The 22,466-nt window shown below is 45.0% G+C and overlaps 1 protein-coding gene and 1 long non-coding RNA gene across 6 annotated transcripts; both read left to right on the plus strand.

Moving 5' to 3' along the window:
* Window positions 1–107: 107 nt before the first annotated feature.
* On the plus strand, window positions 108–4,816 carry LOC129850175 (uncharacterized; the record flags this gene model as incomplete). 5 transcript variants are annotated; one of them, XM_055916709.1, is given in 10 exon segments in its annotated part: window positions 108–267; window positions 380–433; window positions 541–712; window positions 818–854; window positions 968–1,341; window positions 1,378–2,378; window positions 2,751–2,843; window positions 3,005–3,987; window positions 4,159–4,282; window positions 4,548–4,816. In XM_055916709.1, coding segments are annotated over 10 exon segments (3,108 nt in total), but the record flags the coding sequence as incomplete, so codon positions are not given.
* Window positions 4,817–5,388: 572 nt separating this feature from the next.
* Window positions 5,389–18,976, plus strand: LOC129850177 (uncharacterized). The gene is made up of 2 exons (XR_008758721.1): window positions 5,389–5,791; window positions 17,483–18,976. It is a non-coding gene; the product is annotated as an uncharacterized LOC129850177 (long non-coding RNA).
* Window positions 18,977–22,466: the final 3,490 nt, after the last annotated feature.

Raw genomic sequence — 22,466 nt, forward strand, 5'->3', positions numbered from 1 at the left:
CTAAGGTTAACCGTTATGTTGACATGTCACTTAGTACCACCGTGCCTATGGTGAAATAGGTGGTTTCTATGGTGATATGATTTCCCCACTGTTGTTATTTGTCTCAGAACCTTGAGCCGAAGCCCCCACAAGGCCCCAGGCCCAGCCGAGAGGCTATCAAGGCTAGAAGGGCTAGGGAGGCTAAGTCAGGGGTGGTAAACCTAAGCCGCCAAGTAGTTGGTGTGTTGGCACTGCCTCAAACGCTTCTATCTCAAACAACCAGTAGCAGTGAGTATTGATCTCCACTTCCAAAATTCTTTGATTTTTTAATGGAATTCTAAAATGACATACAGTATGGTGGAAGGATCCACTATTATCTACGACTCTCCTCTTTCTGTAGGTGTCCTGCCAGCTATCAAGAAGGGCACTAAAGTTACTAAAATGGAGACAACAGGTGGGTATTGGTGACACAGTGTTTATTCCTGATTATACAACTTCAATAGAATCGTTGCTGTGGTCACTAGCTTGTTCGGTGGTAATTCTGATTGTCTTCTGTTTCAGAAACCCCAGGTCCCCTGACACCTAATGATGGGGAGATAATGATCTCCTTTCCATCTGTTGATGACCTCCTGACCCCAAAGAGTGATGTCACGTCCGAGGCTAAGAGCGATGATGCCTCCTGTCCAATTTCACCTGAGGCGTTCTCTCTAACAAACTTCCTGAAGTCTCACCCGTGAGTCCTGCTGTGAACCTCATTATGTGCAGAAAAAATATAATCTACTGTATATAAACACTAGTTTAAGTTGCCAATGATTCCTGGTGTTTGTTTGTTTTCCAGTCAGAGAAAGCTTATCAGGAAGTTCCTCAAACAAATGGTAAGTCCCCCATTTTTTCTGCTTTTAAGGGTGGAGGGATCATCGGAAACAACTATCTTGTAACATAAAAACTACTAGCTGTCAGATTGTTGTTTTCTGTTTCTCTTTCTAAGAACGTGACAATAGGCGACCTGGACGAAGTCATCGAGTGGGTGGTGTGTGTCTCCAGTGAGGTGTTCCTCCCAGTGATGGCTCTGCACAGGACCTCCAGACCAGAGTCGTCAGACTCATTCCGCTGGGGGTCAGGTGTGCTCCAGATCATCTCTGAAAAGTTCCACCAGCGGAGTTCTGAGCCGAAGGGAAGGCTCCTGGGCGGGCAGCCGCCCACTCCCCCTTCTGAGACCGACAAGGAGCTTCAGGGCATAGCAGATCTGTCTGTGAGTAACATCCTGAAAAGGGCCCAGGAGGACCTCTTCTCTTCTGGTGAGGATGACCTGGAGATCACCCATCCAGGCATCACTCTGACCGAAGAGAAGCTCTCCAGCATCTTCTCAGAGCTGTTCAGGGGCGCATGTGAGAGTGCCCAGGAGGCCGCCGGACGCATCCACCACATGAGGTCTGGAAGAGGCAACAACAGCCGAAATGGGAGACGCCCTGGGTCACCAACAGAGTTGGGAGAACTGGGGTCAGTGAGGAGTCCCAAGGGAAGTGACGTCCATAAAGTCCTTAGCGAGGGGTCCCTCCCTGTCTTTGCCCTGTTTGGGGAGAGGCCAGGGGAAGATGGGGAGACCAGCAGCCCTGCTGGGGAGATGGACGAGACCCAGACTGCCAGCACTCCCAGCATTCCCCGGTCTGGGCATGGCGGCAGAAGTTGTAGCCAGACCACCATTCCCACCACCGGCCACAGAGAGGCAGGAGTCACAGCCAGTAACATCTTTGATGTTATTGTTCATCTGGCGCACTCCGACACTGACCGGGAACTCCACCAGGAGTTCAGCAGTGAGGATGATGTTTCACTGAATGACATCATGGACATTAAGGCAGTGAAGCCCCTGGGGCAGATCCTGTCCTCATGGAGGCTGGTCAACAGGATCTTCAGGGGGAAGGTCCACTACTTTGGGAAGGAGCTCATCTGCAAGGTGTATCAGATGCTTCTGGACAGCGGTATGGGCAGGAGGCCAATGGCCCGCCAGAGCAGGTCCGAGCCCATCCTGAAAGACCTGGCTGCCAACCGTAGGCTCTCCAATGAATTCTTCACAGACGTGCTGTACATGTTCATCCAACGTGCCATTAAGAATCTGCTGGAGAACTTCTTGGGTCTGCCGACCACCCCACCAGGTAGAGACATTATGTGGAATAACAATTTCAACTGGATGTATAGGGACGGCTGGGGGAACACCCCCACATCCAGCGAGGAGGAGTTGTGGGACAGCGACTCCACCTGGTCAAGTGGGCTTGGGGAGGAGGAGTTGGCAGAGTCCCGTGGGAGGTGGGCCGCTCTGTTGGAGAAGGGCAGACTCCAGACCCTCCAGTCCTCCGGCTCCGGCTCCCTCTCCCTCTCCGATGACAACAAGGAGGCACTAGGTTAGTTATTATGTTGTTTTTACCGTCTTTTGCACCCGCATATTCCCCTTCTTTCTTTTCCCTTATTGTCAGTAATTGTATTTTCATTTTCTCTCTCCTCTTTTTTCTTATTTTTCTATACAGTGTTTGGAGACATTTTATGTGTGAAGTATTACTTTGAATCAATGTCAAATTCATTCTATAGAAGGCCGGGTTTCTGCAGGTTTTCACTCCACCCTTGATTGATGAATTAAGGTCACTGATTAGTAAGAAACTCCTCTCACCTGGTTGTCTAGGTCTTAATTGAAAGGAAAAAACTAAAACCCGCAGACACTCGGCCCCCCATGGAATGAGTTTGACACCCCTGTATTAAATAAATGTTGATTTGACTAGGGGCCGTCTGCCAGGTCCTGACCTCCAGGGTGGGAGACATCCTGAACAGTACCTGCAACAACGATTACAAGGCCAGGCTCATCATCCAGAAAGGTACACTTATAACCTGTTTTACCCATATGACCAGTAATAACAATGTAATAACCTGTGTAATAACCAGTGTATTACCATTATAGTAAATGTGCCAGATACTGCATAGTGTTATACATGAATGTGGCTTTGAACCATTTCAGAATATGAGTGTGTTTTCTTAGGATTGGATTCCGGTGCCAGGGAAAGGTTCCCTGACTCTCAATGTCCCTCTTCACCCGAAGAGGAGGAGGTAGTAGTGAGTGCCATGACTGTCTCATACCCTAAACCCTCCACCTCAACCCAGGCAGCATGGGCAGCTCCTGCCCAGACTCTGGATGTTTTTCTGCCCAGACCCTGCCTGGATGAAGAAGAGGTAGTGCCCAGCACCTCCATGAAGGACAACTCTGTGACGACCACCCATGCAGCACGGGCAGCTCCTTCCCAGACCCTGGAAGAAGAGGTGGGAGAAGCTGAGGTGTCCGACGTGAGTGACAGCTCCCTGATGCCCACCAAGGCCCTTGAGAAGATTCCCTCCCTCCTACCAGGCAAGAATCTTATTGAAGAGGACATCCTCATTTGCAGCACTCCCTGGGCCACCGTCATAAGCCCCCAGACCCTGAAGTTTATCCTCCACGGCATCATGTGCCGACTGGAGGCCTCAGAGTCCCCCCAGACAAGGAGGGCCAATGACCCCTTCAGGCTGATGAAGGATCTCTTTCTGGAGGTCCGGCATGCCCTTAAGTATGCTGACATCTCTGTCGTCTTTGGCCTGGAGGAGAGCATCCAATTCATTGGGGAGGATGCGGTGAAGGCCATCGTGAAGACTGCAGCTCAAAGATTGTCCCTGCGTTCGGACTCCAACCGGGCTCAACTGCGTGCCGCACGCTCTGGTGGCGAGGGAGCCATCAGGTGCATGGCGGACACCATCACACAAGTCATAGATGACTATTCCGAGGACTGGAGTTCCGACTGCCATTTTGGAGCCAGGAGGAGCCGTGCTAGTGGGAGGTCACACTCCTCAACGTCCTCAAGGAGTGATATCACACTCACCGAGGAGCTCCTGGCCCGGAGGGAAACCCTTGAAGAGGACCTAGAGGAGATGGCTGATGACAGCACTGGTTTGGAGAAGACCATTGTAAGCTCAGCCATCTCTGAGAAGTCCCAGGTAATTAGCTAAATTTCTGAGAGCACCGAGTCCATCAGCTGTGCCCTCTTAACAGACCTCGAGTACATCACCTCCACACATGTGAGACAGACAAGAACCAGTAGATCGTTTAGTTATTTGGGCTGTTTGATTGTGAGGCATCGACTCATATCTGTTTCTCTCTCTACTAAGGAGAAGGAGAAGCAGAAGGAGAAGGAAGAGGCTATTAAGGAAGAAGTGAGGAAGTCAGGAAAGAAGAAGCGAGGTAATAACAAGGACCAGAAGAAGAACAAGGTGTCTCCTCTTGGCAATGATAGTAAGTCCTCACTTCTTTTCAGTCAACATGTGCATCTGTCTTCAGCACACTATTGTAATGTAAGGACGGGAGACTATGATGAAATTATCAGGGTCTTATTCATTAGCCACTAAAGGGAAGAGAACAGACTAAAACAGGGAGGAACTTTCTTGAACTTGCCAATAACAAATGCTTGTTTTTGTTTTCTGTTTCAAAACATTTTGCTACTGTGTGCCTTAATGAACACGACCCTGATTTCATGCCCTGTTCTCTGTCACCTATTCAGGTACTATGGCTGCAGATGAGCCGAAGAAAAAACAGGCTCTCTTCCCGCGGATCACAGCTGCCCTGGCAAAACTATTTTGCTTCCCCTGCAAAAAAAGATGCAAAAAGTAACTATGCAGAGACGAGTTTTGGAAACCCTGATGCCACCTCCCCCAACCCACTTTCTAAAAAAACATCAGAGCCATCAGAAGAGGGAGACAACCCCCGCTACTCACAACCCATTTTATTACCACCCCCCCATTTTAACTTAATAAACACAACTTGCAGCTATTTTGATCTTCTTTTTTACTTTTTTTTACAGACCCACCTGCATGCTATAGATTCTTAAGGTCAATTTGCTGTGTACTGTCTACAGTATCATTGTAATGAGTATGTTCACTGTGCCAGTCATTATTTTTATTTGTTCCTTTATTTAACTAGGCAAGTCAGTTTAGAACAAATTCTTATTTTCAATGATGACCTAGGAACATTGGGTTAACTGCCTTGTTCAGGGGCAGAACGACAGATTTTTTAGGCTACCTGTCGCTATATAGGTATAGGCTAAATGCCCTAACCTAATTGCAATTTACATAATAAGAGTCACATTTTAATAATTCCCGCATTTTATCTTTCTTGAGAGGGAATACATCTCTAATACACTATGCTCAATACCATACAGTAAGCACACCACTGTATGCCGATGACACCTGCAAGCCCCGCCTCCCCGCAGAATAAAGAATAGACATGAGTGGATAATTGCGGTGTCACTACAAAGGATACCTTAATTAAGCCAATTCATTGGCTTTAGACATGTCAATCATGGTCTGTGTTGTAATCTGATTGGTGTGTGTGTACCCCCTCAAGGCAAAAGGTGTAGAAACTCTGAAGCACTCCATTCTGTTTATGATTTCTATTTATGATTGACGCTGCTGTTTAAAGCTATTTTTTATGTCTGCCTTATTTGTATTATTACATAGTTGGGGAGGACAGGGGAGAAAGGGTGGACAGCTCCCTGTCCAGTAGTTGTAGCTGGTTATAGGTCTTCTTGAGGAAGCGCCGACAGACGGACAGCTGTGCGAGTTCGCATTTTCTAATATAACAGCAGCACGAGCGATGGCTTCGGCGTAGCATTTCGTACTGTGTTTTTCATAAAGCGGTGAAGTCGACATTGTGAATGTTTTATTCTGTGCTAGTTTCGTGGTGTCCGTGTGTTGGCATGACATAGCAGCTACGAGCAAGAGCCGATTCGATTATGGGAACATTCAGGTAGGCATTGCTGTTTTATTCATAAATGTATTATTTACTGTTGTTCTTGTTATAATTCCATGTGTCACAGAAACATTTGTTATGCATGTAGATGGATCGAGCGAAGTTTACGTTTATGCTCCAAAACAAAGCACATAGACCCTGTGTATTGCTACATTGAGGAAGCCTTAATCTTCATCAGAGGTTACTCAGCGACAGCGGGGCTGATACTGCTCCATTTCTCTCTTGTCGAATTAATACAGTGGTCTTCATTTGCATATTTCCGGATGGCGAATAGGCCCCTCAAATGAAAGGGAAGGCAAGCGAAAAAGAAAATAGCCGAAATAGGCTACAACCCCGTTATTTTTCGGTAGGCTACTGTTTTACGCACAGAAATAAGAGGATACATTGTGGCCTCTTCCCCTGCGCGGCCTCAATTTCATATATCGTTTTACAATCGTTGCAATGTTTGAATGGCCTTCTTCTTGTCACATTGCACGGCAAGACATAGGCTTGAGCTGCCATTTGAATTGGTGACAGTTGCTGAAGCATCATCTGCAGCGCGAGAGCCTGTTGTACAGGTAGCAGCCATATGCATCAGCATATTGGCCTGAAATCCGGGCTAAGTGCCATCACACAAACATAAACTGAAACAGGCATAAACCCACGGAATTACATCCTCAGCCAGTTCTTTGTAGCCTATACAACGCAGGTTATTTGTCCTTCAGATGTATGCGTTTTGCTCGTGAAGGCATGCTACAGCCGTTACAATATTGTAGTCAGAAATGGATGTGCCTTGGGTTGGCTTTACTCAAATATAATGAGGGCGAAAGATCTCAAACATTAGCATGAATTGCAGCTAACATTTTATTATGGAAGGGGTATTATGGCTGACAATAAACAAGTGAAGTATTCTGCCCCAGGCGTCTGCATTCAGTCTCTTTTTGGGGACTACTATTCAAGGAATAAATGACCTTGCATTTCAGACCAGTTATGGTTAATATTATAAACGGTGGAATAGAACAGACTAGAGACATGCACCACCAAGTGAAAGCGCTGGGTAGATTTCACCAGCACAGGGTGTGTTGAGTGAGAAATCAAGTCATTGCTTTTAGCCTTATCTAGGAAATGCACTCACCATACAGAGTGAAACACACGGGCTCTCAAGAAAACAATTATCTGATCTTCACACATCCCCATGACCTTGTTTTGAAAAGAAATGCTATACCCGTTTACCACACACACACGCAGATGGGGCATTTGAACATTACAGCTCAGTAAAAGTGACAGTTGGCATTCACACACAGCTGTGTAAACCTCACTTCTTTCTCATCATCCCTGCTACTTGCTGTTGCTACAGCAATCCATGCTGAGGTGAACTGTGACTGAATGGTAAGCTAATAGGCCTTTGTGATGTCAAATTAACAGTCTTTGTGTTTTACACCGGCTTGGCTGTGGCGTGCTTCTGCTGTACAAACTGCTGATTGCCACAATAAGGGCCGTGGTAGTAGGGGGGAGGGATATCATCTAGCTGTCCTGATGTCTGTGTCTGTCTGGATTGCTGTCAGGTTCTGTATGTCTGTCTCTGCATCTCTGACAGGTTCTATCTGTTCGTCACAATGACTCTCTCACTGTGGTTGGTTGGCTGTAGCGATCAGCAGAGGCCTGCCCTGTGCTAAAGGTTCCACTCCATTATCCTGCTGTGCTGCTGACGCTGAGATACTGGGAGCAACTCCATGACCTGCCATACCAAGCCTAAAACTCCAGTATCCTGCCCTACTGCAGCTACTACAAGCTCCCTTCTAGTCTGTTGTTCCTGTCATTTTGGTAGCACTTTACATTACAGCACGGAATCAAGCGGTAATAGAATGGTAACTAGTTAAAGTTACTCACAAAGCAAGCCATTATTTGCCCAGATACAGGATGCTACAGATCAGTATAACTGTATTGTTTCAGAGACATTACATACTAGAGGGGTGATAATACAAAAACAACATGGCAGTGTTTCCCCTAAAATTCTCCAAATGTCTTGGCATGGGGCCCCCATTGATTTTGATATCATGTTTGAGTCACTCAGATACACTATATATACAAAAGTATGTGGACACCACTTCAAATTTGTGGATCGAACATTTCAGCTGACAGATGTATAAAATCGAGCACACAGTCATGCAATCTCCATAGACAAACGTTGGCAGTAGAATGGCCTTACTGTCAAGTTCAGTGACTTTCAACGTGGCACTATCATAGGATGCCACCTTTCCAACAAGTCTGTTTGTCAAATGTCTGCCCTGCTAGAGCTGCCCTGGTCAACTGTAAGTGCTGTTATTGTGAATTGGAAACGGCTAGGAGCAACAACGGCTCAGCCACAAAGTAGTAGGCCACACAAACACACAGAATGGGACCGTTGAGTGTTGAAGCACGTAGTGCATAAAAATAATCTGTCCTCGGTTGCAACACTTACTACCGAGTTCCCAACTGTCTCTGGAAGCAACGTCAGCATAAGAACTGTTCATCCAGAGCTTCGTGAAAGGGGTTTCCATGGCCGAGCAGCCGCGCACAAGCCTAAGATCACCATGCGCAATGCCAAGCATTGACCAGAGTAGCGTAAAGCTTGCTGCCATTGGACTCTGGAGCAGTGGAAACGCATTCTCTGGAGTGATGAATCACGCTCCACTAGTTGGCAGACCGAAGGACAAATCTGGGTTTGGCGGAAGCCAGGAGTACGCTACCTGCCACAATGCATTGTGCCAACTAAAGTTTGGAGGAGGAATAATGAATGGTCTGGGGCTGTTTTTCATGGTTCGGGATAGGCCCCTTAGTTCCAGTGAAGGGAAATCTTAACGCTACAGCATACAATGACATTCTAGATGATTCTGTGCTTCCAACTTTGTGGCAACAGTTTGGGGAAGGACCTTTCCTGTTTCAACATGACAATGCCCCCGTGCACAAAGGGAGTTCCAAACAGAAATGGTTTGTTGAGGTTGGTGTGGAATAACTGGACTGCCCTGCACAGAGCCCTGACCTTAACCCCATCGAACAGCTTTGGAATGAATTGGAACGCCAACTGCGAGCCAGGTCCCCGCAACAATGTTCCAATATCAAGTGGAAAGCCTTCCCAGAAGAGTGGAGGCTGTTATAGCAGCAAAGTGGGGACCAACTCTATATTAATGCTCATGATTTTGTAATGAGATGTTTGACAAGCTTTTGGTCATGTAGTGTAGCATAATAACACAACATAAGACATAGCAGAATGTATAGAATTTCAGGAAACTAGCTTTAAAACTGTAAAATGTGTTCTCTTCCCCATGGCAAAATGTCTAGAATTGCGAATAGCAGACAAATTTGCTTTAAAACAGCAACATTTTATCTCCGCTGCCATGGGAGGGCCTCTAAAAATGTTTGTCGGAGAAGGCGCCGTTGGTCACGCCCACTACCACGCCCCCCTATCTATTTCCCCACCTAGTCAGGTGAACAGGGCCTTGCCCTTTATTATGATAAACAAGCCTGGGCAACCATTTCACCAGAGCTGTTGTCTTGGTTGCACTTGTTTTCTAGGATCACTGGTGTCTGGTAATGTACAGGAATGATTCACCTCAGTTCACAGTTCACTCTCTCTGGGAGTATAATTAACGTCACCGCTCTATTGGCCCATTCCACTGTGTGTGGTAAACTATCCAGACCTGTTCTGAAACCCCAGAGGGAGGTTTCATATGGCTTTAAAATAGAGCTGAATGAACACACAATCAACTGGTGACACAATGTCCCGTGGCTATTGTACTAAAGTGGCATAGGTGTGCCAGTAATAGGTCAGATGGTTTCTGTTTGATGCCGCACTAACTATACTGGCCCCAGATCAGTTTGGATCAGTGCCCCAGAAAAGGGGATCTGGTTGGTTCATCTACTGTGGGAAAGTGAGGCTTAAACCAATCCCACGGACATCCCATGTATCGTTTATGTGTGTATTTTCTGTTAATGCCTAGGCAAATGCAAGGGCACCCTGGGTTATGTTGGTGTACAGTGTTTAATCTGTTTGTAATCTGTTTGAGGATGACGCAGCAGTGCTGGTGATCCTTTTAATCTGTATCTTATTGAATCACCTGATCAGGGTCAGATTGGCCTAGCCCCCCTCTGACAAAACACTCACTACCATTGCAGAATAAATTATTAGTCACATTGCATTGCTTTTGAATTCGTTTGGAGGGAGGATGGTGGAAATGTGTATTTTAAAGCCATGTTCCCCTTGGTATTCATGGAAATGTGATTATCAGGAGGGCGCTTATAGCTAAACTAGGAATTCAGGAAGCAATTCTTGTTCTGAATGTGCTTACGTTTAGGGAACTTGGGTAGTCTGAGGGAGCTTCACTGGATGACATGTCATTCTAATTAGCCCAAATGTGTCTGGTCATCATTCAAGTTTACCGTCAAAGCAACTTATTCATTAGATTCATCTCGATTCTAGATAACATCTGCTGTACCTCCCCTAGTCATGGCCGATATAATGAATGTATATATAATTCACTTTGTCAAGGAAGGTCATGTGGAGACCAGGCTGTCATTGCCATGACGATTTTGGATGACTAGGGGAGGTCAAGCATATTAGAGACAATGGTTAATATGCAGCCATTACAGAATCAGAGGGAATATGTCAACAACAGTGACGTTAGAAGAGCACAGGGTTCATAATACTAACCCTAGACACCAGAGTGGGAGAAGAACTGGGCACTACATAGTGGACTACTTTTGACCAGGGCCCATTCCCAGGTAGCACACTATATAGATCACAGGTTGCCATTTTGGATGCTGCCAGTCGCATGCACTTGGATGTTGTGGCGTTGAGGAACAAGCCACGTGTCAGCGGACAGAAGGGAACAAAGCTATAAATGAGATGTAGCAACAGCGAGGTTAGGGCGTACAGGAGGTAGGACTGGGGGTTTAGCGTGGGGGCTGCCCTTGATGTCAAGCATGGCCTGAGGGGGAGGCACAGGACGTACAAGGAGGGAGAGAGGGGAAGGGATGGGTGGATTAGGGGTTCGGGGGGAGAAATGGGGGATAGAGAGGGTTGGTAGTTGGAGGTACAATAGGTCTGTCTGTTGCTGTGGACAGTGGAAGCGAGGATAGGATGCGCTGAGGCGCACACACAATGTGATAATTGTGCACGTGGATAGCGGTTTACATACAAACTCGTGCATAGGCACAACACAGTGCTCACATTGAAGCTGCCCCATTTTTTTGTTGTCCTACCGTTACCCTTAGAGAGATTTAATGCACTGATAGCCAGAGCAGCAATTGTCCCACATATTGCTGTAGTCTAGCATGACTCACAGAGTTTGGATTACAGCCTGGCTTTAATGACATTGCTGTATACCCCCTCTGGTGTACATCCAACTGTAGCTGGACTGGAATGATTCCTGGTGAGATGACACATGGGGATGCCAGTAATTTAGGGGATTTGTTTTCAGAAGGAGACTAGTGTTATATTTTCAGAGATGTTAAGGTTATTTCTTGCATTGGTTTCTTAAAAGGTAACTACAGTTGAAGTCGGAAATTTATATACACCTTAGCCAAATACATTTAAACTCAGTTTTTCACAATTCCTGACATTTAATTCTAGTAAAAATTCCCTGTCTTAGGTCAGTTAGGATCACCACTTTATTTTAAGAATGTGAAATTTCCGAATAATAGTAGAGAGAATTATTTATTTCAGCTTTTATTTCTTTCATCACATTCCTAGTGGGTCAGATGTTTTACATACACTGAATTAGTATTTGGTAGCGTTGCCCTTAAATTGTTTAACTTGGGTCACACAATAAGTTGGGTGAATTTTGGCCCGTTCTTCCTGACAGAGCTGGTGTAACTGAGTCAGATTTGTAGGCCTCCTTGCTCGCATATGCTTTTTCAGTTCTACCCATACATTTTCTAAAGGATTGAGGTCAGGGTTTTGTGATACCTTGACTTTGTTGCCCTTAAGCCATTTTGCCACAACTTTGGAAGTATGCTTGGGGTCATTGTCCATTTGGAAGCCTCATTTGCAACCTAGCTTAAACTTCCTGACTGATGTCTTGAGATGTTGCTCAATATAGCCACATCATTTTCCGTCCTTATGAAGCCATCTATTTTGTGAAGTACACTAGTCCCTCCTGCAGCAAAGCATCCCCACAACATGATGCCGCCACCCCTGCTTCACGGTTGGGATGGTGTTCTTCGGCTTGCAAGCCTCCCATTTTTCCTCCAAACATAACAATGGTCATTATGGCCAAACAGTTCTATTTTTGTTTCATCAGACCAGAGGACATTTCTCCAAAAAGTACGATCTTTGTCCCCATGTGCAGTTGCAAACCATAGTCTGGCTTTTTTATGCAGCTTTGGAGCAGTGGCTTCTTCCTTGCTGAGCGGCCTTTCAGGTTATGTCGATATAGGACTTGTTTTACTGTGGATATAGATACTTTTGTACCGGTTTCCTCCAGCATATTCACAAGGTCCTCTGCTGTTGTTCTGGGATTGATTTGCACTTTTTGCATCAAAGTACGTTCATCTCTAGGAGACAGAATGAGTCTCCTTCCTGAGAGGTATGACGGCTGCGTGGTCCCATGGTGTTTATACTTGCGTACTATTGTTTGTACAGATGAACGTGGTACCTTCAGGCGTTTGGAAATTGCTCCCAAGGATGTACCAGAATTGTGGAGGTCTATATTTTTTTTTCTGGGGTCTTGGCTGATTTCTTTAAATTTTCCCATGATGTCAAGCAAAGAGGCACTGCGTTTGAAGGTAGGCCTTGAAATACATCCACAGGTACACCTCCAATTGACTCAATGATGCCAATTAGCCTATCAGAAGCTTCTAAAGCCATGACTTAATTATCTGGAATTTTCCAAGCTGTTTAAAGGCACAGTCAACTTAGTGTATGTAAACATCTGACCCACTGGAATTGTGATTTAAGTGAAATAATCTGTCTGTCAACAATTGATGGAAAATGACTTGTGTCATGCACAAAGTAGATGTCCTAACCGACTTGCCAAAACTATAGTTTGTTAACATGAAATTTGTGGAGTGGTTGAAAAATTTGTTTTAATGACTCCAACCTAAGTGAATGTAAACTTCCGACTTCAACTGTATATGCATTTCCATCGTCACAGTGAGCAGTCGTGAGAAATATCAAGGGTTAAAGTTCAGTATTTCTAGTGTCATAAGATTAGCTTTGATAAAATTAGGCTACACATGAACAACTTTTCTCTGTTGCTATTGTTACATTGTTTTGGAGGAACTAGCTACATGTCATTTTGAGGGAGTATTGTGATGGTTTCGGGACACCCGTTTTCCTGAGCCGCTGCTCTTCTTCTGATGCAATTGGTCTCATGCTAGTTAATGGCTGTTTTGATTGGCCTCTCCCAGCACATGAATGGTGTCCTTGTCCCTCCATCCCTCTGCAGTTTTTTCCCTTCAAACAATCTTTTTTCTCTTCTTCTTTGGGCAGTTCTTCTGTTTTCCTTGTTGTCGTGCTTCAGTAGACGTGTGTATCAGTGTGACTATGGCTGATATTAAAACAGCTAGGGTGTGTGTGTGTGTGTGTGTGTTGTAGTCATAGAGCTGTTCAGCATTCCGATGATGGCTAGCCCATTCCCCTCATCTCACTTGCAGATGTGCATAAGCCCTACATTCGGGGATTCCATTTGTCAAATGTATGCTGAATTACCCTCGGCTTGGGTTTAGGCCTCTCTCTCCTCTCCCTCTATGTGGATTGGGGCCACCAGCTCGGCTTACCCAGTAATAGCGCTCCCAAACATGATGCAGGCCAGGGCTGTACTTCTGTCCATAGAAACAGAATCACTAGAATGGAAATGCTATGAGGGTGCAGTCAAATTGCCATGACTATGAGGCTGTCAAGGTTTTCTTTTTCATTCTAGTAATTCTATTTCTATGGTGCTGCCTGGCTGCCACAGGCAGGAGTGGAAACGCCATAGAACTAGAATGAGTAGAACATGAAACAACCCAGGCCATCGCCATTTGGCTGCACCCAATGGGATTCTCATTCTAGTAATTCCATTTCTATGGTGCAGCTTGGCTGCCACAGACAGGAACTGCTGAGCAGCGTTGCTACCTACATGGTTAAACAAGCTTGATGCCCTCAATCTCACACAAATTATCAATGAACCTACCAGGTACCACCCCAAAGCCGTAAACACGGGCACCCTCATAGATATCATCCTAACCAACTTGCCCTGTAAATACACCTCTGCTGTTTTCAACCAAGATCTCAGCGATCACTGCCTCATTGCCTGCATCTGTAATGGGTCAGCGGTCAAACGACCTCCACTCATCACTGTCAAATGCTCCCTGAAACACTTCAGCGAGCAGGCCTTTCTAATCGACCTGGCCCGGGTATCCTGGAAGGATATTGACCTCATCCAGTCAGTAGAGGATGCCTGGTTATTTTTTTTAAATGCCTTTCTCACCATCTTAAATAAGCATGCCCCATTCAATACATTTAGTACCAGGAACAGATATAGCCCTTGGTTCTCTCCAGACCTGACTGCTCTTAACCAACACAAAAACATCCTATGGCGTTCTGCATTAGTATCGAACAGCCCCCGTGATATGCAACTTTTCAGGGAAGTTGGAAACCAATATACACAGGCAGTTAGAAAAGCCAAGGCTAGCTTTTTCATGCAGAAATTTGCTTCCTGCAACACAAAGTCAAAAAAAATCTGGGACACTGTAAAGTCTATGGAGAATAAGAACACCTCCTCCCAGCTGCCCACTGCACTGAGGATAGGAAACTGTCACCACTGATGAATCCACTATAATTGAGAATTTCAGTAAGCATTTTTCTACGGCTGGCCATGCTTTCCACCTGGCTACCCCTACCCCGGTCAACAGCACTGCACCCCCCCACAGCAACTCGCCCAAGCCTTCCCCATTTCTCCTTCTCCCAAATCCAGTCAGCTGATGTTCTGAATGAGCAGCAAAATCTGGACCCCTACAAATCAGCCGGGCTAGACAATCTGGACCCTTTCTTTCTAAAACTATCTGCCAGAATTATTGCAACCCCTATTACTAGCCTGTTCAACCTCTCTCTCGTGTCGTCTGAGATTCCCAAAGATTGGAAAGCAGCTGCGGTCATCCCCCTCTTCAAAGGGGGGGACACTCTTGACCCAAACTGCTTCAGACCTATATCTATCCTACCCTGCCTTTCTAAGGTCTTCGAAAGCCAAGTCAACAAACAGATTACCGACCATTTCGAATCCCACCGCACCTTCTCCGCTATGCAATCTGGTTTCAGAGCTGGTCATGGGTGCACGTCAGACACGCTCAAGGTCCTAAACGATATCTTAACCGCCAACGATAAGAAACAATACTGTGCAGCCGTATTCATTGACCTGGCTAAGGCTTTTGACTCTGTCAATCACCACATCCTCATCGGCAGACTCGATAGCCTTGGTTTCTCAAATGATTGCCTCGTCTTGTTCACCAACTACTTCTCTGATAGAGTTCAGTGTGTCAAATCGGAGGGCCTTTTGTCCGGGCCTCTGACAGTCTCTATGGGGGTGCCACAGGGTTCAATTCTTGGCCCGACTCTCTTCTCTGTATACATCAATGATGTCGCTCTTGCTGCTCGTGAGTCTCTGATCCACCTCTACACAGACGACACCATTCTGTATACTTCTGGCCCTTTGGACACTGTGTTAAAAACCCTCCAGACGAGCTTCAATGCCATACAACTCTCCTTCCGTGGCCTCCAACTGCTCTTAAATACAAGTAAAACTAAATGCATGCTATTCAACCGATCGCCACCTGCACCTGCCCGCCCGTCCAGCATCACTACTCTGGATGGTTTTGACTTAGAATATGTGGACAACTACAAATACCTAGGTGTCTGGTTAGACTGTAAACTCTCCTTCCAGACTCACATCAAACATCTCCAATCCAAAGTTAAATCTAGAATTGGCTCCCTATTTCGCAACAAAGCATCCTTCACTCATGCTGCCAAACATACCCTCGTAAAACTGACCATCCTACCGATCCTCGACTTCGGCGATGTCATTTACAAAATTGCCTCCAATACCCTACTCCATAAATTGGATGCAGTCTATCACAGTGCCATCCGTTTTGTCACCAAAACCCCATATACTACCCACCACTGCGACCTGTACGCTCTCGTTGGCTGGCCCTCGCTTCATACTCGTCGCCAAACCCACTGGCTCCAGGTCATCTACAAGACCCTGCTAGGTAAAGTCCCCCTTATCTCAGCACCCACCTCCAGCAGGTATATCTCTCTAGTCACCCCCAAAACCAATTCCTCCTTTGGCTGCCTCACCTTCCAGTTCTCTGCTGCCAATGACTGGAACAAACTACAAAAATCTCTGAAACTGGAAACACTTATCTCCCTCACTAGCTTTAAGCACCAGCTGTCAGAGCAGCTCACAGATTACTGCACCTGTACATAGCCCATCTATAATTTAGCCCAACACAATTTTCGCTTTGTCATTATGGGGTATTGTGTGTAGATTGAGATTTAAATTTTATTTAAATCCATTTTAGAATAAGGCTGTAAAGTAACAACATTTGGAAAAAGTCAAGGGGTCTGAACTTTCCGAATGCACTGTATGTATACTGAACAAAAATGTAAACGCAGCATGCATTCAAAGATTTTACTGAGTTACAATTCATATAAGGAAATCAGTCAATTTTAAATGAATTCATTAGGCACTAATCTATGGATTTAACTGATGGGAATGCAGATCTGTGTCTGTTAGTCACAGATACCGTAAAAAAGAAGGTAAGGACGTGGATCAGAAAAGCAGTCAGTATCTGGTGTGACCGCCATTTGCCTCATGCAGCGCGACATCTCCTTCCATTAGAGTTGATCAGGCTATTGATTGTTTCCTGTGGAACACGCTGTAGTATACGTTGATCGATGAGTATGCGGGCCATGGAAGAACTGAGATTTTCAGCTCCCAGGAATTGTGTACAGATCCTTGCGACATGGAGCTGTGCATTATCATTCTGAAACATGAGGTGATGGCGGCTGATGAATGGCACAACAATGGGCCTCAGGATCTCGTCACGGTATCTTTGTGCGTTCAAATTGACATTGATCAAATGCAATTGTGTTCGTTGTATGTAGCTAATGCCTGCCCATACCATAACCCCACCGCTACCATGGTGCACTCAAACCGCTCGACCACACAACGCCATACACATGGTCAGCAGTTGAGGCCAGTTGGATGTACTGCCAAATTCTCTAAAACAACGTTGGTGGCTTACGGTAGAAAAATGGGCATTCAATTCTCTGGCAACAGCTCTGGTGGACATTCCTGCAGTCAGCATGCCAATTGCACGCTGCTTCAGAACTTGTGGCATTGTGTTGTGTGACACAACTGCACATTTTAGAGTGGCCTTCTATTGACCCCAGCACGAGGTTCACCTGTGTAATGATTATGCTGTTTAATCAGCCTCTTGATATGCCACACTTGTCAGGTGGATGGCTTATCTTGGCAAAGGAGAAATGTTCACTAACAGGGATGTAATCAAATTTGTTCACAGAATTTAAGAGAAATAAGCTTTTTGTGCATATGGAAAATTTCTGGGATCTTTTATTTCAGCTCATGAAACATGGGACCAACACTTTACATGTTGCATTCATGTTTTTGTTCAGTGTATGTCCTCGTGAATATGTCCTCGTAATTCAAATGTTCTTTAAATTCACAACAGGTTTGAGGAACCCTGATCCGATTGGCTCCGGCACCGCCCTACCAGGTGACCCTACAGCGGGGGAGACGGGTAAGGAGACCCAGCCACAGCCTCCCCTGTCCAACAGTGCGTTGCACTGTGCCCACCACTACAACCATGTCCACCCCCAGCGGCAGCCCTGAGAGAGAGGGCTCCACAGGGGGACCCAACCAGCTGGAGTGTCCCCTCTCCTCTCCCCCTGGCATGGACCATTCCATGGGCAGCCCCCTGCTCAGCCCGGACTCATCTTGCCAAGATGCCATGCTCTCAGGGCATCGTGAGGCTGCAGTCTTGGTTCAGCTGGGAGGCACACACCTTGCAGCACCCGCAGCCGTCAGCCACCGCACTCGCCCCGGGGGGGCACAGCTGGACACTCACATACCGCCGGGCAGCTGGCACCCACCTGGAGGTGTGAGGAGGAGAGAGGAGAGGTTTAGGTTCCTAGGCATAAACTGAAAGAAGCATAGGAAAGTAAAAAGTCATTTTTGTCATGTAATTTCTTGTTGTGGTCTGCCTTCATGGGTAAAACACTACTAGTGATAAAGATGTTCTAGGAGTCTATTTTGATCATTTTATATTAATTTTGAGATGTCAACTGATAGTTTAATTTGATTATTGTGTCCCCTTTGGAGTGGTTTTGAACACTGTTTACAATGAATTTATGTACTTTAACTTCAATTTGAAGCTCATAATTTCTACCCCTCCATCCCTGTGGATGTCTTGTCTGTCTAGGCAGCTGTTTAAGTGTTGTATCCAATCCCCTGCCAACTCGTGAATCGAATAGCAGTACATTAGTCTTCCGTGCCAACTTCTTCCAGTAAAAAAAATCAACAGTATGTAAAAGTCCCACCCTTAGACAGTGAGTCAAAGTTATTTGACAAGCACACACATGCCTATAAAAAAAAAGGCACAATTCAAGGTAGGACTGGTGGGCTACAAAAATGTTCGGTTACATTTTACATTAGTGCCCTTATAACAGTGATTATTCCTGTAATCACAGTGTAACAAGTATTGTAATTACTCATTAGTACACTGGGTTAGGGTTAAGGATTACTACTGTAAGTACATTGTTACAATTAGTTACAATGAGTAATTACAAAATTACACGAGCAGTTACACAGTAGCACTGTCTTGTAAAAGTGTTACCAAATAGTCTGTAGGCTACAGCAGTTTGAAAATATATATCTTCAGGCAACAGAAAAAAAACGGTAGACAAAGTTCTCACTTGTGTCTCTCTAAAATACAATTACTTGCGTATGACAGTCAAATCACCTCCAACTGCTCATTACAAAACGGTCTAAGCAATCCACTCATCCATTGCTATTTTGTTGCATGATTTGCATATGATCAAAATCATACTAATTTGACAGCTGCCAAGGTGATACGACTTACCTGACTGGTGACTGCCATTGTCAAGAAAACAAAGATGATACGTTTTGCCATAATTATTGAAAATTCCAAAGAAACAGTAGACAGTTGTCAGAAAACAAGCTCTGACCTCGTTATTAGTCCGCTTGAAGACAGTTCTGAACTTTTAAATCCTCTTTCAAGAATAGACTACAGTCGCACAGTTGCGTTAGATGAATAGCAGTCGTTGAAGTGTAGAGAACAGTTATTTTCATCCCTTCCCGGAGATCGTCACAGCACTCTAAAAAAATCATTCAACAGAGAGAGTATCCTGATCTACTTTAAACCAACTCCTGAGCTACGCAGAAACTCCGCCCATGCGTCGCCATATGTCCAGCCAATTATCATTCTGGCAGCGGGCCAGACATTCCAAATGGGTGGAGTTAAGGAGAGGGCTACAAATTGATTGGGGGGGGGGGGGGGGGGCGTGCTTGGGGATGAATACTGTCATTCATAAAAATCTGTAGAAGTATGTTGTGTTTATTTTATTGTGCTGGACTAAAATGTAACCGGTGCTTTTAAGTCTCATTTAGGCTTCCTGACATTCCACCTTTGTAGCCACCGCTCTGCTAACACCAAGATAAATATACCCGGCTTGCTGGTGAGCGCTTTAGACACTCCCAGTACAGTACAGTAATACTTATAGCAACAGCACCTCAGGAAAGGCGAAGCATTCCGGTGGTTTTGATATTAGTGTAACAGTACAAAAAATGTAGTCAAGGTGAAATGCAAAACATTAAAGTTATATTAAGAGTATAGGTATTACATGATTTCAGGGAAGTGAGACCTTGTCTACCTACTTGTGGCTTAATAAACATTGTCCATTTTGTGGAGTGCACAGATGTGTTTCATTACTTCCTATGCACTCTATACTTCCACTAAAGAACGGGCACTGTCTGGGTCTTGATTGTTTAAAACAGCCATGAGGATAGACCTTGGTGTGTATTGTAAAGTTAATGGTTAACCCTGTTTATTACTAAAAGCCCATGTGAGCCCATTGTGCATCTTCTCCCAGACTCCCACTCAATACTACATTCCCATTTTTCCCATCAAGTTCTCTTTCTTTGTGATTAGCTACTCCCTTGTGCTCTTTCCATTCCTGGCACACCTCAAAACACACAACCCATATTTGATGAAAGAATGCAATATGATAGGGAGAATGTGTTAAGTTCATGTTTTAAGTATCCCTATATTTCTGTTATTACGGGGCTATCACTCTGTCAAGAGTGCGCATGCGCAGGAGGTTTTGGTCGTTGTTGGACCTAGCCTCGAGTGTGATGGCTACTTGTAGTGTGTTCATATAGTATAGTAAACTTTGTTAACCTGGAACTTTGTCGTTGTGTCATTTCGAGTTAACATTGGTAGCAGAGGATGGCTTCTAACTACAACGTGCCACCTCGCCTCGACGAGAAGAGGTGGTACGAAAGTTGGAAAAATGAACTGGGAATCTGGATACGCGTTACTAATCTGGACGCGAAAAAGCAAGCACTTGCGGTGGTATTATCGCTGGAGGGAAGAGCGAGAGATACAGCACTGGAAATATCCGTTGAGGATTTGAACAAGGATGACGGTATGGGAACTTTGATCACAGCACTGGATTCTGTATTTCTCAAAGAAGAGAAAGACCGTGCCTATGAGGCATATTCAAAATTTGACAGTGTTACGAGAGATATTTCGGTTGCAATGGCAGACTACATCATTGATTTCGAACAGAGGTACAATAGAATGCGCAAGTACGACATGGTTCTCCCCGATGCAGTGTTAGGGTTCAAGTTGCTAGACACTGCTTGTCTAGATGGTAGGGAGAAACAGTTGGCTTTGACTGCTTGTACTGTGCTGACTTTTGCATCTATGAAGTCGGCACTAAAAATAATATTTGGTGAGAAGACGTCTGTTGCGCCAATAACAGATGGAATGCAAGTGAGTGACGCAGCATATTACACCGAGCAGCACAGAAAAGGCGCCAACAAGTCACGTTCTCAAGACAACCAGAAGAGGGCGCCATTTCCCGGCACAAATCCACTGGACAAAAATGGAAGGAGATCAAAATGTGCAATTTGTCAAAGCACTTACCATTGGGTTAAAGACTGTCCTCATAAAAATGAACAAGTTAAACTAACAGAGGAAAATGTACACACAGAGATAGAGCAGTGTAACATTACACTGTTTTCAAATGAATCTGCTTCTGATACTGAGATTTTTATAGTTGAATCCTTAGGATCTGCTGTGATTGATACTGCATGTACACGGACAGTGTGTGGTGCAAAATGGCTTGATAGCTATGTCAGTGAACTAAATATGAAAGAAGTACAAAATATGATTGACACACCAAGCAACAGAGCTTTCAAATTTGGAGATGGTAGAATTGTCCATTCTACCAAGAGAGTTAAGATACCAGCAAAAATTGGTCAGACTAAGTGTCACATTGAAACAGAGGTGGTCCCTACAGATATCCCCTTACTATTAAGCAAATCTTCCCTCAAGAAGGCAGGGGCTGTACTAGACATAACAAATGACCAGGCAGTGATGTTTAAACAACCAGTGACTCTTTAACTTACTACCTCAGGCCACTATTGTGTAAACATTTTAGACAAAGACATCACACAGACTCCATGCAAAAATTAGATTCTGACTGACACAGAGAACATGAGCACTAAAGAAAAACACAAAGTATTGTTAAAGCTTTACAAACAGTTTGGACATGATACAGTTGACAGACTTCAGAAGTTACTCAACAGTTCAGGGAACAATGATGATGAGAAGTACGAAACTGGAAACAAAGTGTACTACAAACGAGTTGACTGTCAAGAGTGGAAAGGACCGGGAGTAGTCATTGGTCAAGATGGTGTGGTGATATTTGTGAGGCACGGAGGCATGATTGTCAGGGTGCATCACTCAAGATTGCGGAAAGTAAATGATCAACAAGATAGAGGGGCTGTTGCTGAGAATCAGTCTCCTAATGAAAATGACAAAAAGGACACAGTAACAGACACAAACCTACCAGATGTCGCATCCAATGAAAGGGACATCGACACAGGAAATGGAGTAGAGACCTTCAACCATGCCACAGGTAATACTGTTGAGCGTTCAAATGAGGAAAACATTCAACAGCCACATGTGTTAAGAGAACATGGTTGTTCCAATCTGAAAACTGGACAAACTGTTAAATACACGGACAGAGAAAGTGGTATTCCACATACAGCAACCGTCATTGGACGAGCAGGAAAAGCAAAACACAAGAGCTGGTACAACTTGCAGTACTCTGAACCAGCTACACTTTCTGGTACAACAGGGTCAGCTGACCTGCCACTTGTAGATAATATCAGAATTGAACCAATGAAAAATCGAGAAGAACAGCATGACATTCAAAATGATGATGTACTTGAAACAAAGGACGTGTCATTTGACTCAGCTAAGCTAGATGAGCTCAGTAATTGGAGGAAAAATGGAGTGTTTGAGGAAGTCAAAGACATTGGCCAAAAGTGCGTCTCAACAAGGTGGGTGTGTACCCTTAAAGAATCCTTAACTGGAATAGTGCCCAAAGCATGTCTAGTGGCTA

Source organism: Salvelinus fontinalis, unplaced genomic scaffold, assembly GCF_029448725.1.
Source record: "Salvelinus fontinalis isolate EN_2023a unplaced genomic scaffold, ASM2944872v1 scaffold_1858, whole genome shotgun sequence".
NCBI classification, from domain to species: Eukaryota; Metazoa; Chordata; class Actinopteri; order Salmoniformes; family Salmonidae; genus Salvelinus; species Salvelinus fontinalis.